Raw genomic sequence first — 16,925 nt, 5'->3', positions numbered from 1 at the left:
TCCTCAGCTTTGCCATTTCTAGCTAACATCTAACACTGGCCTTCATCTCATCAGGTCCAATGTGAGCCTCTTCACTATTCTACTTTTGGGGTGTCTGTCTTAAATTGTGGCCATGTCAGGACATCCTCTTACTACTCTATGTCCTTCTGAGACTTCTACATCCTTCTAAGACTTCCTCATGTCTTCTCTGGTGACTACTAGAGAAGTCATTGTTGGAACTACACTACCTCTACATCCTTCTGGGGCATCCCAATGTCTTTTCTGATGACTACTAGAGAAGTCACTGTTGGGACTATGCTACTACTACTACTAGTGGTAACTCACTGGAGGGTGATGAATCACCCACTGACACAACGTTTCAAATCTCCAGCTCACTTTTCTAATTTGAACACATTGGTATAATCAATTATTACCTGACAAACTACTCTTCTGGGCTACACATAGGTACACTTGGGCTAAAACTAACTTTCAGGCCAAAGAGACTAATATTAAGAGATTTACTTAACTTTTGCTACTGAAACAGCAAGTGGGGGTAAATAACTTTTGTCCAGCTGCAGGCATACCCTGACCTTTTCCAAACCAACAAGGCCTCCCAAATTCTTTTAACTCACTTCACAGGTCCTCCTCCTTTATCAGCTGGTCACTGTGACTCTCTTCTTTTACTCAGACCCAATCCTAAATTGTTTTGGTTCACTTCACAGGTCCTCTTCCTTCATCACTTCACCATCATAACTGTCCCCTTTCTTGTTTCTCAGACCTGATAGGTAAAATACCTCCACACCCCCTAAAACCAGAGCTCATGCCGAGACCTTCACCTCTCTCTCTCTCCCCCCTACCCTTTGCCTTCTTCTTCCTTCTCCTTCTTAAATTCAAAGTTATTCTCAGAGGACTACATTACTGTGAGTTCCTCCTCTGTTTACCTAACTGCCTCCTTTTTTCTCTTCCCCTGCTGATCATACTTGATCCTCCTTAACTCTCATTCTATTTCCCAAGCAGCACCAAACTTTCAGGCTAAATTCAAATCATTACACCTTCATTCTCAGTCCCCCAAGGTGACCTCTTACATATGGTTTTCCATGTCTTCAATAATAGACAAAAACAACAAAAATAGGATGATCTTAAAAAGACTACATTACATAAATGAGAAAGTCATAAAAATGGTTGCATCCTAAGCTAAAACTATAAGGCCAATTTATGACCATAGCAGCTACAGAGTCAATGAGTGGCACCCAGGGCTCGAGGTAAAACACAGGCTGCAAAAAAAAAAAAAAATCTAAAAACCTGAGCACACCCCTCATTATGCTTCAAGTGTGGCACAAAACAACACTGGACACGCCTTCTCTGACCTATGGCCATGACTGGGAGCTAGTCCCATCTGCAACCAAGAGGGCCCTTGGAAGTGCAACTTCCCTGTGCCCTGCCCATCAGACAGTGAGTATGTCATCATCTTCCCCATCCTCACAGGATAAGATACTGCTGCCTCGGACTCATCACTGGATTCATCACTGGTTGATCTGCTCATCATAGCCACTTAACTGGATTCATGTGGCTCAAGTCCCATGGCCTCACTGAGGTATCTCTCTCAGATCCCTGAGTCTCCCTGGACATCCCAGGTAAAACCTTCTCTTTCCATGCTGACATGTAAATCACCCATAATGTTCTTCCTGAGATTTAAAGCCAGTGTTCCTTGTCGCAGTCTCCATTGTGGGAATTGACAGCCAAGGTAGATGACCTCCGCAGGCAAAATCTACTCCCAGAAGATGCCAAACCCTTTCTTTAGACACAGCTTTTTTATTATCCCAACCTTTCCTGTATCTCTTTTTGATAAAAATTCTACTCCATAAAACTCAGTTTCTCTTATACTCTCTCCCTCTCCACATGGCTCCCATACTTCAATTTCAACTATCATGTGCCACTGAATCAGCCCCTCCACTTCCCTCCTCCCTCTTAGACTCTACGGTCTGAAACACCTCCAGAACCGGTCATGCCACCCACATTACTCCATTGCTATTTTATCTCAAACACCTCTAAGTCTTCCCTTCTGTTCCCCAATACCCAAGCCCCTAAATTTCAACAGGAACTCAAACCTATTATCTGCTGCTTGTTAACTAATGGGTTTCTAAAAGTCACTCACTAGCCTTTTGAGAACCCTATCCTCCATGTTCTCAAATCCAATAGCTCCTACTGCGTAATCCAAGACCCCAGAGCTATTACCATTACAATAACACCAGTTCTCCCAATGGTGCCAAACCTTTACAATAAGCTGTCTCATATTCCACCACACACATCTCACTTTCCTGTATTAGACTTAATAATACATTTTTCACTATTCCCTCACACCCACAATGTCAATGACTTTTCACTTTTACATGGATAGATTCAGATACTTTTCAATTAACATACCACTCAGATACCACTCAACAGACAGAAATTTACACACAGCCCTCACTTCTTCAGCCAAGCCTTAGCTAATGATCTTACAACAAATCTACAACCTATTACACTCATTCAATACATAGAAGACTTTCTACTCTGCTCCCTTTCCTATGCCACAACACAACACACAGATGTCTTACTCAGTTTTCTCTATAGTACAAGATACTACAGACCAAGATAGTATAAAGTCTCTTGATCCAAAGCTCAAACTAAATTCTTAGGCCTCATGCTTACACTCACCACGTTGTGCATAACCTCTGACCATAAGACGTTTTTGTAACTTACAGACACTGATCACAGATCAATGAATATTATCTTTCCTAGGCCTATCCAGCATTTTTCACCTTTGGATTTCAAACTTTGCTTCCTTAGTTCAGCCACTGTACCAAGCCTCTAAAGGGACTCTTTCAAAATCCCTAGATCCCACTATGCCAAATGACACACCCTTCATAAAGCTTAAGGAGACCCTTCTTACAGCCCCTGCACTTACAGTTCCTAATCATACTATATCTTTTATTCTATGCACTACACCAGATAAAGATAATAAGATGATAATATTGGGCACAGTAAAAGACCTTCATTCCAGGATATAGCCCACCTCTCAAAACAGCTAGACACTACAGTTAGAGCATGGCCTCCCTGCCTTCAAGTATTAGCAGCAATAGCCATCCTGACAGAGGAAGCCTAAAAGTTCATGTTAGGGCAAACAATCACAGTCTACTCACCACATAGTCTAATAGATTTAATTTCTATTAAGACACTTCCTGCTTTAATGACCCAGTCACATTTACGACAAGTTCCTCTTACTCTAATACAAGATTCCACCATCACACTCTCTACTAGCAACACGCTCAATCTAGTAACTCTATTATCCTTACCAATAAGAGGCTCTGAGATATGTCCCCTACATACATAGTCAGAGATTCTTCAACTCCCACTCCTTTCCCACATCCATATGATTCTCCTCTTTCCAACGCAACTGATACCTGGTTCATAGATAGAAGGTATACAAACACTGCCAACACACAAAAAAGTGGGATATTCCAAAGTTAATAGGTCTGGAGTGATTGAAGCATACCCATTATCTCCAGCCATCTCCTCACAAAAGGACAAACTTATCACCTTGACATGGGCCCACACACTTGCAAAGGACAAAGTTATCAACATATATACTGATTCCAAATATACCTTTCACATTCTACACTCGCATGCAGCCACATGGCAAGAAAGAGGCCTCATAAACACTCAAGGCTCTCCACTCACCAATGCTACACTTATTCTTAAACCCTTAGAAGCAGGACAACTCCCACAACAGGCTGCAGTGATACACTGCAAAGGTCATCAATCTTAAACAAACCTTGTCTCCCAAGGCAGTGCTTTTGCAGATCTACAAGCAAAGTCGGCAGCACAATTCCCTTGCCCTCCTCAGTTTCTCCCTCTTATTCCCAAGAACTTTCTTGTTCCTTTATTTTCACAAGCAGAACTACAACTTCTCACAAAGCCTAACTACACTGGAAACTCCGAGGGATGGATTTTCAAGGGTCAAAGCTAATGCTACCAGAAGGCCAGACCAAAGAAATCCTCTCAGATCTACATAAATGCTTTCATGTTGGAGCTTCAACATTACACAGACTACTAGATCCAATAATTACATGTAAACATCATCCAATAGTCATACAAAAACTGTCAAATATGTGCCAAGACATCTCTGCAGGATCATATGCCCCCTCCACATTTTCCTGCTCATCAGTTCCATGGAAATACAGCAGGCTAAGACTGGCAGGTAGATGTCACACATATGCCCACATACAAACACATAAAATAACTCCTTAATTTCATATGAACCTTCTCAGGTTGGATAGAGGCCTACCCTAGCACCAGAGAGATGGCAGACATAGTTGCCAATAACTTACTCTGAGACATCATTCCTAGATTTGGACTCTCACAATACGTGGAATCTGATAATGGCCCACCCTGCATTTCTCAGATTTTACAAGTGTCCTCTAACCTTAATATCACATACCCTATTATCCACTAGCCTCAGGGTAAATAGAAAGGGCAAATGGTCTCTTAAAGGCACACCTGATCAAACCCCTAATAGAACTAAATCAATGATGACTACAACTTCTACCTCTAGCCCTTTCCAAACTCTGAGCCATACCCAGATCACCCACTCAACTAAATCCATTTGAGCTCTTGTATGGTGGACCCTTTGTCTTACAAAATTTACCCTCACTCACTGAGATTCCTCCTTTAGCTAATTAAATCCCAGTTCTCTCAATCCTTAGACATTTTCTTCACCAACACCCAGACTTATGCCACCCCCAACTCTCTGAGGGCAAATCTCCAGGGACCTAATTTATATTAAAACTCCTAAGTCCACAGGTTCAAGCTCAGCCCTTCAACCAAAGTGGAACAGACCTCATCTGGTATACCTGGTGATTCCACCTATGGTAAAGTTAGCAAGATGTATCCAACCCAGGAAAAGACATCACAGAAAGACAAATACCAGGGACCTCCCAACAGGTTCATTATGTCTCCCAAAAGCTTGTGCCCTGGCTCCTGTTTTAACATCTATTAGGATCACTGCCATTATTGGGGTGGTGACAGTATTGGTTCAAGTGGCCCAATGGGATTTTACAAAAATAATGACAAATATATTAATGCCTCCTCTAATCTTAAACCTGACAGATTCACAGACAGATGACTTTTGTTCACTGTAAAAGACCCTCTCAATTTCTCAGCTGCTCAAAGATAGGGTTTTCAATTCACATGCAGTCACCATGAGGGTACCAATTCTTTACCATAAAAAGATATTAATCCAAAGGCTTACTCCTGTTCCTCTCCTTATGCCTCAAGACCCAAAGAAAGTATACACAAAACTAAATCAGTTTATTTCACCAACCACTACCCAGATTCTCAATATGACTTACACTTTGCTCCAAAAGAGGACCATTTATTCACACACTACTTGTTGGCTATGCTTGCCTTTTTCAGCAGACATCTACATGGTTCAGCCTGTAATACTTAGCCAATCAAATCTCAAACCAAACACAACCTCATATCCAGTTGCTGGCCTTCTCCAGATAGCTCCAAATCAGCCCTGGCATGTAATCTCACCTGCATACAATCAACTCTGAGAGACTCTAACCAAACCCATGCACCCAACCTGCTTCCTGATCTCTCTGAGCTATTTTGGGGGGACCTAGTGGCCTGTACCCACTACATCATTAATCCTCAAAGACAGACTCTACAAACATCCTCCCCCAAACACCTTTTTCATTTGTGGCAATGGAGCATACTCCCACCTCCCCGCATATTGGACCAGCACATGCACTATTGGATTTTTAATGCCACATGTCTCTCTGTAAGAGAAATAAAACTCTCACATATGATCAAACATTAAATATCACTCAAAACCACAGAACCATACAGTTAGTTTCAATATCGGCAGGTATTTGAGTCTTTGCAGCTATTGGGATGGGAACAAATGGTTGGGAACAAGCTTCAGCTACTATTCTACATTATCCCATGATCTAGAAAAGACTGTAACATCAGCTTCCCAAAGCATTAATTCACTGGGACATTAAATCAACACTTTTGCAATGGTAGTCCTTCACAAGACAGGGCACTTGATATTCTCACAGCAGAAAAAGGAGGATACTGTACTATGGTGGGAGAAGAATGCTGCTACTTTCTCAAGCAATCAGGTATAGTCAAAGATTGGGAGCAAAAAGTCAAAAAATTAGCAGCTGGTATATGAGGGAAGTAATATTTTCCAGAAGCCACCCCTTGGTCTTCATGGTGGGACTCCTTCAGATCCTGGGCTCCCATTCTAATGCCCATTATGGGTCCAATAATTATCATAGTAACTTTTTTACTCTTTGCATTCTATGTCTTTAGGCTCCTCTTGCGATTTATCCAAGCCAGAATAGAGGCATTGACTACTAAAGAAATCCTATTACTGAGGGACATTTCTGCTTCACAGACTCGGATGTAACAGACCCCTCAGTCCCATTCTCTTCTACCCTAGGCCACAACAATGCCCCTTCTCTGCAGGAATCTGCCAGAGAGATTCCACAGTGACCCGTAACACCAAAGAGATGGGAATGTTAGATCCCCCATCTAAGACATAGCACAATCATTATGGCAAAGGTTCAAAGCTGTGCCTTGATAATGCATACTTCCTTCTTCCCAGAAGCCCTTATGGCTTCTCCCTCCCAAAATTCTATGAAAGCTCATGCATGATTTACCCAATCCCCTGTACTCCCACAAAATAAATCAGCTCACATCAGTCCCCAGAGCTCCACCCCCATCAGAGGCTATATCAGGCAGAACCTGCCCTTTGTCTGCAGGGAAAGCCACAACAACCTTATTTGTGGTGACTCCTTCCAAGCCCTCCTAATTAAACTCTTCTTATCTACTTTCCTCCTCTCTTTTAATATTTTGTGTTGCCCTAGATTGAGTACAAATCACTCAATCAATATATCTCTTGTTAGTCTTTACTAATGAGGCTTATTTCCCTCTTATTATTTAAACCTTTTTGTCCTGTGGCTAGAAGAATGAAACTCTTAACAATCATTAATTTAAATTGTGTTTATTGGGCTTCAGATAAGATATACATAAGGTTGAAGAATTATCAGATCAACATTTTTCAAAGTGTTGAACCATACTCAGAGTGTACTGTACAGCAGTTATGTACCTGTAGTAATTTTTCAAAGGGGAGGCATTCAAAAGTGCCAATGGCATTTTTTCCTGATGTTTCAGAAGAATTGTCATTGAGTGATATTGGAAAGTCCTCTCTGCTCACATGACCCTACCATTTGGTCTCACATATTCTTTTATTAACTTTGTGACATAAAACATATCCAACTTAGCAAATGGTGGTATTCTAATTGAGTATATTCATAATAATATATCATTCTTATTGATCATGCTACATATATATTTGAGTTTGTTGAAAGTAAGGTTTTCAAAGCTTTTATAATTCTTGAAGAAGAACTGCACAGAGGAGTACTTCTCAAATGGTAGAGGAGTGAGCACCACATGTCCTGTCTCAATGAACCAAGTACAAATCTGTAAAGGCACAACACACACTGAGAAAAATTCATAAGCAACCACACAAGCCCCTGTAAAAACAGTGAGAATGATGAGAATTTAATGTGGGAATGTGCTCATCTCTTTTCTGGCTGCATCATGAAATCTGATGCGGACCAGACTTGTTGCCATAAGAAAGCTACATACAATTTAGAATGCACAGAAAGATTCCATGTGCAGAAAGGTTGTAGCAACAGTAATCAGTGGGAAAAGCCAAAGGGCAACATAACGCCTGCCAGATGCTGCAGTACTGGCTGAGACAAAGATCAAACAAAGCACAACTTGGCAAAGACATCTGAAAGATAAGCTGGCCATAGAGAACTTAGATAAACTCCCAGGTATTTCCAGAAGTTTGAGTGCCTGTATACACACACACACACACACACACACACACACACACACACCCTAAGGAGAGACCAAAGGGAACTACAGTTAATATATCCACATATCCTTATGATACATGAGGACTTTCAGGAAAGGAGGGAGACGACAGATGAAGGAAAAAATAAACCACTATAAGCTTAAAAGAGGTGGTAGTAGGAACGAGAGACATCAGTGACGACAAATTGTATACAAAACATGTCCAGGCAGAGAACTGATAAAAACAAAAAATACTAAATGAGCACACAGTAACACAAACAAAATACTTAACTTGATGAGTCTCATACTGAAAACTACTTCTATTCAACAATAAAAAGTACAGCTCCCAATTATCTTGGTTTAAAGTCCCATATCATTTTCATTGTTTTATTTATTTTGGTTTTATTGTTTTGTTTTGTTTGATTTTTATATCTGATGACATAAGAAGCTATTGCAAAGAGAACATAATATATTATGGCAAACATTGTTGAAGTCCTATTAACTTGTTTTGAAGGCTTGTATCACTGTCACTATTTTATTTTTATTTGGTTTATTCTGTTTTATTTTGTTTGCTTTCATTCCCTTTAATAAAAAAATAGACTAAGTTGCATTTTTCTTCAAAATTCTATGATGAACGTGAGTCAAATATAAAAAGGATACTAGAGTTTCTCAGTTAAGTTATTCATTTAAACACCCCCCCCCAAAAAAAAGAGCATCAGTGTTTCAAATGTTCCAACAGTATCAGAGAGAAAACTAAGGGAAAAACTAACAACATGATAGTTAATCTAAATTCCTATGGTGGTTTGTATTTATTTGTTTATTTTCGCATTAAGTATATATTGCATGTAGGAAAGGCACCCTTGCCACGGTCATTACGCTCAAAGAGCTTAAAATAAAAAGAGGAAGGAAGACCTGGGCAACAGCAATTCAGGCAGCAAGAGAGGGACGCTTGAAACAGAGTGCAGTTGAAGGGCTCACTGAGCCCATAGGAAAGAAAGGCTGCTTCATACACAAGGGTCAGCAAGGTCTCTGGACAAAGTTAAATCAGGAATGGCAATCAATGGTTTAATACAACTGACAGAAACAGAAGTGCTATCCTGTCAAGTTTCAGAATCTGGACCACAGTAACAAGTAATTAGTATGCAAAAAGAGAAACAACTCAAACATATTGCAGAAAGGGTGTCATCACCATGCTGTCCAAAGCTTCTGGGAATTTGGCTTACCAAGGAACAGGCTGGAGCAGTCATCTCATGGGATACCCTGATATGTGCTGTGGAAAAATGGGAGAAACACTAGATAAATTGAAGATGGTGGAATTTTTTATACATTATGCCAACTTGAGAAGTTTAGAAGTATAAGGAGCTCAGCAGGGAACCAGGGTCCTTACTTCTCAAACAAGGAAGAGGAAGGCAAAGAGACTTTGTGAGTGCTACTCCCACCCTGGAGGTGGTGGCCTGTGTAAAACACAAGGGAGGAAAACAGGCTGGCTCTTTACCTTTATTTTTCTCTTGCTGCTTTTTCTGTCTGCAACTGCCTTAAATTGTTGCCCCCTGTCTTAGAACCAGCTGATTATGGACTGAAATCTCAACAGATTGTGAGCTATATAAACCATTCCTTTCTTAATTTGGGGTGTTGGGTATTATGTCTTAGCAATGAGAGAACAGTAGCGAAGATAGATGGCAAAAGAAAAGCTAACAAATATAACAAACATGGAACAAAAAGTGGTAGGTAAGGAGTAAATACAAAGAACTCACCAACATTTCTTACACAACAACACAAGAATAATCAGAAGCACCAGGGGCACTATCACTGCAAAGGTGATCAAGATCACAGAAAGGCCATGTCCTGTGGTACAGGAAATACACATACATATTATCTAAAATCTACTACTGGTTGTGCTCTATCCATTAGTTTTCTTGAGTAATATATGACTGGGTAAATGCCACACCATTCATCCTGTTACAGTCACTCTATTCCCATTCCTACCCAAGGAAGGATTCTCTGGCTTCCCCAAAATGTCTTGAATCTATGTGTTCCCCAGGCCTGACTTCTCCCTTCCTGAAATTACTCATGGTCATGCCTTTTTCACTTCCCTCAACTAAATCTGGCCTAATCAAACCTTCCTCTGTCTTACCTCATGCTCAAGGGCCACCCATTCACACCTTTAAACCCCAGTCTTACCCCAGTAGAGGATGATGTCTTGGTCTCTCAGGCTGCTGTGCCTCACTCGACAAGACAGCCCAGCTGCCTCTTTAGCTGCCACATCCAGGGTCACCCGAAGATACCATGTCCCATCAGCATGTGGAAGAATATCGCCTTGTTTAGTTTCCAGTTGCTCTTGTGCACCTCGCATCCACATCACCCAAATAGGCTTTGGGTAGAAACCAGAGACATGACAAGCCAGCAACAGTCGACCAGGCTTGAGATTGGGACTACTGGACAGCCAGACCTCTGGTCTCACTGCATGGAGAAGAAAGAGAACTCAGAAATGGAAAAATATACAGTTTAGGTACACAGATACCCAGGTCAGTATGTAGTTACCATTTTTCCTCCTCTAGGAACTACCACTCAGCCATACCAGTGCCTCTTACCCTCTTTGCTATGCTAATATTGAAGAGAGTGACAGGAAGAGGCATGACATTAACAGGACAATCTCAGAGGAAAGGGATAAAGTGACCTTGTCTCTGAAGATCCATCTTTCCTGCATCCAGGAGACCCAATAGAAAACGGGGGCATGTGTCTCTGATGAGGTGGTATGCTGTTTCCTTGATGCCTTCATAAGTATTGAGTAAGTCACAGACCTTCTGGGCTCTATTCCCACCCTCTGGAGATGGCACCCACGATTTGTTTTGGTAACTCAGGAAATTTAATCCATTTAAAGCTCCATAGAGGAAGCCTTTTGGGGGCTCTCCAGAGTGCAGCTCACAGCCAGCTCTTGCCTGTATGTCAAAAGGATCTAGGGAAAGAAAGGAATGAAAATAAGGGGATAAATAAAGAAAGTAAGAGCAATGATATGAGAATTTAAGGGGATGATCAAGAACTAGTATAAAAAAATTTATGTAGATGTGAACTAAACATATATACAATTAGAAACAAAGGTAGGAAAATATGCTAGGGATGAAGAATGGTATCAATAAAAGGTAATATCTTCAATTTACACGAAACTGACCTGAGCACATTTTGGAGAAATGATACATGAGCTATGCAACTTAAGCTGTAAGAGGTGGAAGGAACTGTTTTGAAGGAGATAGAAGGGCATTTCATGATACATAAAATTGGTCACTATGGTCCATACACCGTGAATGTAGACTTCTGAGATATTGAAGAGCTGTATTTGCAGTACATCAATTACAGAACCAGATAACTTTGTACCTAGATCACAGTGGAAAAGTTTAGATAAAAACTATTGCTGAAGCAGCAAAAGCCTGGAAATTTTCAATAAATATTTGGAAATATACCCTAACAGATTTATGCATGCAAACTTTTCTCTTGGGATGAGATAACATATGTGTCCAAGCAAGAAATATGAAATATTTCCCAGAAATAGAACCCTGAGGAAATCTCTTAGTTAAGGTGATTACACTTACATTTGATTTGTAATTGACTGACTCGGTCTTGAACTTCCAGAGATAATCCAGAAAAGTAGACATGAAATAGAAGCGGTATATCTTCCAGCTCTTCATTGCTGAAGTTACCCCTGGACCAGGTGTGCAGGAAAATTATTGTGCCAGATTCACTGTCCCAGCCATGAGTCTGCAACTCACCCAGCCAACCAGAGCCACAATTTTGAACCCAGGATTGGTTGGCATAGGATGAGATCTGCATTAAGTAAAATGAAATATTTTCCTGGACCACTATGGAAAGAGTTAAATCAGTACAAGGAATATAGAAGAGGAAAGAAAGGAGAAAAAGAAGAGAAAAAAATGAACCAGTTACTAGAGGAAGAAGCATAATGGTCAGCTTAGCAATAACATTTTCCTTACAAAAGACCCCCTGCTCTAACAGAAGCCTCAAAAAAAAAAAAAAAAAAAAGAGACAGGTGCTCAAACTCCCAGACTTCCAGCATTCTAAGTAACTTATGTTAAGAAGGCTTGCAAAACTCAACCCAGACCCAATCAAATGGACAACTGATAGAGATGTTCTTACCATTTTTAGTGATACTGCCTCCAAGGACAACATCTAGAAATAGAAATTGTAGAAACAGCATGTCATCTATAGGTGTCTCCTTTTCTCAACAAAATGTACCCTTTCTATGGGGTATAACTTTCTTCTACCAGAAGTGGACCCCCTCCACCAGCTAATGATGACTACCAAGAAAGTCTGAAGCTTCCCTCAACCTTGGGCCTCCTACACAGCCTCTCATTTCCCCTCTGTCTTGAACTAGTTATTCTCTCCTCTCTGGAACTGAACTGCTCTCCTCTCCACTAAGCTCCTTATTTATAGTACTACATCAACCGTTCTTGGAACAAGTGGCATGAGGCTTTTAAGGGTCACTTAGATTTACAGATCTTGTATCTTACCTATAAAATGCAGAGACATACTTCATATCTTTCTCTGTGTATGCTTGCTTTAAATGATTGCAGTTCTTTTTGTTTTCCACTTAGCTATCCCTCTGAACTCCATCATGCCCTTTTTCTGGTCACTGCATCTCTCTACAATTTGAATAGCCTCTGAGGATTCTCTTTCCCATTTTATCCCTTCTTCTATCACTTTTCTCAGTTCTCAATTCTCATTGGTGCTTTTTTTAATTGCATCTATTTTTGCTCTCACAATGCAGCCATTTGTACCAGTCATACTGTATTATATGACTATAGTATGAGTATACTATACTATATGACTATAATGTGACTACAATATAGTATGTCTCATGACCCAGTATTGAGATTAATCCATATAGTCTGTCACCAGAATAACAGCTCATCTCTAATTGATATTAAGTATCTTACTAGGTATAAGAACATAAATATATTGTCAATATAGTTTCACTTACCAATATATTTCAAACAACAAAAATAGTTAAATGGATAACTAAAAGTCATTATATTTTCCATTTTAGTATACAGAATACTAGATACAAATATATTTACAAAAATGTTTTCTAGAGAAGTCATGTAGCTGCCCAGGTGCATTCTGACTCCTGGAGTGTCCATAGGATAAAATCCTGGAGGAGCAGCCTGCACTTTTCCCAGAGGACTAACTTCTGTGCAGTGTGCAATTTTGAAGAATAATAGGCTGCCTATGAACAGAGATCATAAACTCCACACATAAGTTACATTTTGTGACGTGATGGATACACTCGCAGAAACCATCATTTCTGAATATTCAAGTATTTAAGTAATCATGAAACATCCTTGGTTGTTAGGAATCCTGTCTACTTACTGTGTATCGACAAATGAAACCAAAATCATTTTGAAACCAAGGCATACTTCTATTTCGATAGTGTCCCCCTGAAAAAAATCACTGAATGCAGGAATGGGAAAATTTTAAAATCACATTTGTGAGACCCAACCCTCTCTCAGTGAGTCAGTACCACTCAAGGCCTGCAGAGGTACAGAACTAGGCCTCATGGGACGAGATCCTTGCCCAGATACCAGCGCCATGCAAGGACCTCTGCTGGTGTGAAGAAAACCAGACCCAAGCCTCACTGTGGGGATCAGTGCCATTTGCAGACTGCAGAGGGAGAGAACCAGGCCCCATGGGAGGAGATCCCTGCCCAGAAACCATATCATTTTCATTGTTGGGGGGAGAAGGAGTTGGGTTTTTATTTTCTTTTGTTTTATTTATGTTAATTCTGATGGCATGAGCAGTTATTTAAAAGATAGCCATACATGTTATAGAAGCCATTATGCATTTATTACTGGCTTGTTTTGATGTCCTTTATTGTATTAATTGTCTTGTTTTTATTGTTTGTATTTGATTCTGTTCTGTTCAATTTTTAATATGTGTAAATGTGGTATTTGCAGCTATTCTGAAGACAATAAAAGCACTGTGGTAACTATTGTTAATTACATAAGGTTTGGAAATCCTGTATCTCTTGTTCTGGTTTACTTTGATTGATTTCACTTTGTTTTATTTTGGTTATTCCTTGGTTATTTCCTCTTTGCAATAAAAAAATTAAAATCACATTTGTGACACTTTCTTTTTAACCCATTTATTTTATTGTATATATTTACTGTGTAAAACATGATGTTTTAATAAACAAGTATCATACTCAAACTTGTCTGTATTAATAAAAAGGTTGGAAGTAACTTACAATAAACTGTTCCTATTATAGCCAAAAATATCTTCCAGCCTCCATGAGTACAAAGACCTTAAAGAACAGTGCGTAATTTAAATCTTCAAATCATTCACCAGCACCAGATTTCAGCTTGCCAATGGTAAGTTCTTAGTTTGAGGTTTTACGAAGTGATAGCAGGTACACAGTATCTGCTGTCACATATATTTCTCTTCTCTATAGTTCTCAGGAGGAGCACAGTTTTCCTGAGCTCTGGGCTGTGGTGTGTAAGATGCTGAAACCATGAAACCTCTTCGGACTCAACCATTTCAGATATTCCATTTGATCTTCTTGCTCTGCACTATTGTCTTTTAGTTTGCCTAATGAACTACATTGTGGTGTGCAATTCTAAACTTTGTTTATAACCACCACATAACCTAGCTATACTGCCTAGATACATAGAATGAGTGATGGCATCCTTCCCTTTCTTGCTAAGAACCTAGTATCATAAAGACAACATGAGGTAGATCGAATAAATTATCAGTCTCAATTGTTTGCCTGTATACCCCAGGTGATCTAACTAGGATCAATCCCCAGATGGAGTGATCATACTCACCATTATGTTTGTGATTATGTGTCTTTCACCAAAACTTATATGTTGAATTCCTAAACCTCATAACAATAGGATTAAGTTGGACATGCAAAGTAAGAAACTGACAAATGAAATACCAATGATGGGGCCCTGATCCAACTGAGTAAGCATTATTATACTAATTGTAATAGACACTGGCCATGTCTTGAGGCAAAAGCCTACAATCCCACTGTAACTGCATTTCTTTGGAGTCTGATGCAGGAGGATCTCAAATTCAAACTCAGCCTGCGCAACTAAATGAGGACATTTTTCCAAGTAAAGGACTGGAAATGTAACTTAATTGGAAAATAGCATTAAAAAATCAAAAGTAAACACAAAAGAATTTGTGCCCACTCAATATTCCTCTTTTCCCCCCTCTCCCTCTCCTGTGTGTGTGTATGCTTGCATTTGTGTGTGTGCTTGTTTGCATTCACTCACTCATCAAAGAAAAGCCATATCGGCAGACAGTAAGCAACCATCTGTCTATGATCCGAGAAGATTGCACTTGTGCAAAACTGAATGTGCCACAGCCTTGATCATAAACTTCTACTTATCGTAATTGACAAAAATGATTTTTTTTTGTTTTGAACTGCACAACTAAGTTACTGTATTGTTTCATAGCATCCTGAGGAGACTAATGACACTCACTTAATTGTAGTAGTGCTGGAAAACCCCACCTGAGTCTGCCCACCTAAGGGGTTGCCCCTGTGCATCAGGGAACAGAGGAAGAAGGAGGAGTGAAAGGAGGAAGAGAACAGGAAGGGGAGGGCAGAAGATACAATCTGAGAGCAGCTTGCTACAGGGGAACAAGATTGGGGGGAACAGCTCTCTTTCCTGAATGCACTAATGAGATAATTCATTCTCAGAGGAAAAGGTGCAAAATGAGATTTTAAAAAAAAAAAGCACTTAGGAAAAATTCTGTCTCAAGACAACCACAAGGGTAGTGTCACCCTTGCCCTTGTCATAACACCCATCCAGTCAGACAGATATTAGAAAACCGCTTTCTTTGAAAACTTGCCTCCTTTTACACCTACGGTCATCACATCAACTCTTTCCACTTCTGAAATCTGCCTTTTTTGTCTAGTCTCACTGACAATCTGCTTTCATTGTGAAGGACACAGGTCAAAACCACAGTATGCTATCTGAATATTACAGATACAACTGCTCAGCTCTCTGCTTCTGAGTTGCTATGTCAAATGTGAACATTCCAGTCACAGTGGCACATGACTGTAATCCCAGCCCACTGAAGGCAGTGGCAGGAGGATTATTATATCTGACACCAGCCTGGGCTATGTGGTGTGACCCAGTCTAAAAAAAAGAAAAAAAAACAGTAAATTTGATGACATCAGTCTCCTTCTTAAAATACTTTAATTGCCTTGATGAAAATAACACAGACACCTAAGTATATCACTTTCATATTTAGAGGTTTTTTTATATTAACCCCCTAAAGGGAGAGGAAAGGGTGCTATACAAGCAGAAACTAGCAGCCTATTTATGGTAGGGAATATTTGTAGGTCTTCAAATCTGAAATTTGTATAAAATGCTATAAGGACAAAATAAATGTATTATATAGGACCTCTGGATAACCCAAATCCTAAAAGGGAAATCTGAAAAGAGTAGGACATACTGTATTAGCATCCAGTCACAGCAGAGGATCTCAGCTACCTGGGGGAGCCTAGTATTCTTCCTTTCTCACCAATTTCCCTGAGCTGCTGTATGGGTACCACAGGTATCTCCATGTTCACTTTTGCCTGAGCTCTTCTGTGACCCTCCCTGAATCTACTCCAAGGAATGCTTTCGTCCCTTGGCAGATGGAGCTTCTTCTGAGACTCTGATACCATACCCCCTCCCACACCATCCCACACTGTGATCTGTCATTCCCTTCCCACAAGGAGAAACCCCACCCACTGCCCACTTCCCTCTCAAGAAACCCCACAGTGTCCCACAACCTCATGCCACTCTCAGGGTTTTTCATTTCCCCTTCAGCTCTGATTCATCTTTCTCTCACATTTGCATCTCTAATCTGTTTTCTCCTCTGTCCCATCTACAACAGTGGAAAGGCCCATCCAGATCACCAAAATCAGTGCTTCACCAGACTGCTTGCTGTGTACCCTGAAGTGACTGGATTGGTAGAACTTGACAGTCTCTAATTCCATTTCAAATTTCAAATTCCTTGATTTGATCTGT

General features: G+C 40.2%; 1 protein-coding gene across 1 annotated transcript; it reads right to left on the bottom strand.

The window, feature by feature from the left end:
- Positions 1–9,141: 9,141 nt before the first annotated feature.
- On the bottom strand, positions 9,142–12,100 carry Cd1c3 (CD1c3 molecule). The gene is made up of 6 exons (NM_001172855.1): positions 12,040–12,100; positions 11,481–11,747; positions 10,571–10,849; positions 10,075–10,353; positions 9,648–9,738; positions 9,142–9,163 (listed from the first exon to the last, which is right to left on the bottom strand). The coding sequence occupies exons 1-6, from the start codon at positions 12,098–12,100 to the stop codon at positions 9,142–9,144; spliced, it is 999 nt and encodes a 332-aa protein (NP_001166326.1).
- Positions 12,101–16,925: the final 4,825 nt, after the last annotated feature.

Source organism: Cavia porcellus, unplaced genomic scaffold (assembly GCF_034190915.1).
Source record: "Cavia porcellus strain 051 isolate PalLab524CR breed Dunkin Hartley unplaced genomic scaffold, mCavPor4.1 scaffold_7, whole genome shotgun sequence".
Lineage (NCBI taxonomy): Eukaryota > Metazoa > Chordata > Mammalia > Rodentia > Caviidae > Cavia > Cavia porcellus.
This window is presented reverse-complemented; position numbering and strand designations above follow the sequence as displayed.

Coding starts and splice junctions, on each gene's coding strand:
- Cd1c3 (NM_001172855.1), bottom strand. CDS start 12,100: ATGCTGTTTCTACAATTTCTATTTCTAGATGTTGTCCTTGGAGGCAGT. Junction 11,748..12,039: donor AGGCAGTATCACTAAAAATG/GTAAGAACATCT, acceptor CTCTTTCCATAG/TGGTCCAGGAAAATATTTCA. Junction 9,164..9,647: donor TTGTTGTGTAAGAAATGTTG/GTGAGTTCTTTG, acceptor ATTTTTCCACAG/CACATATCAGGGTATCCCAT.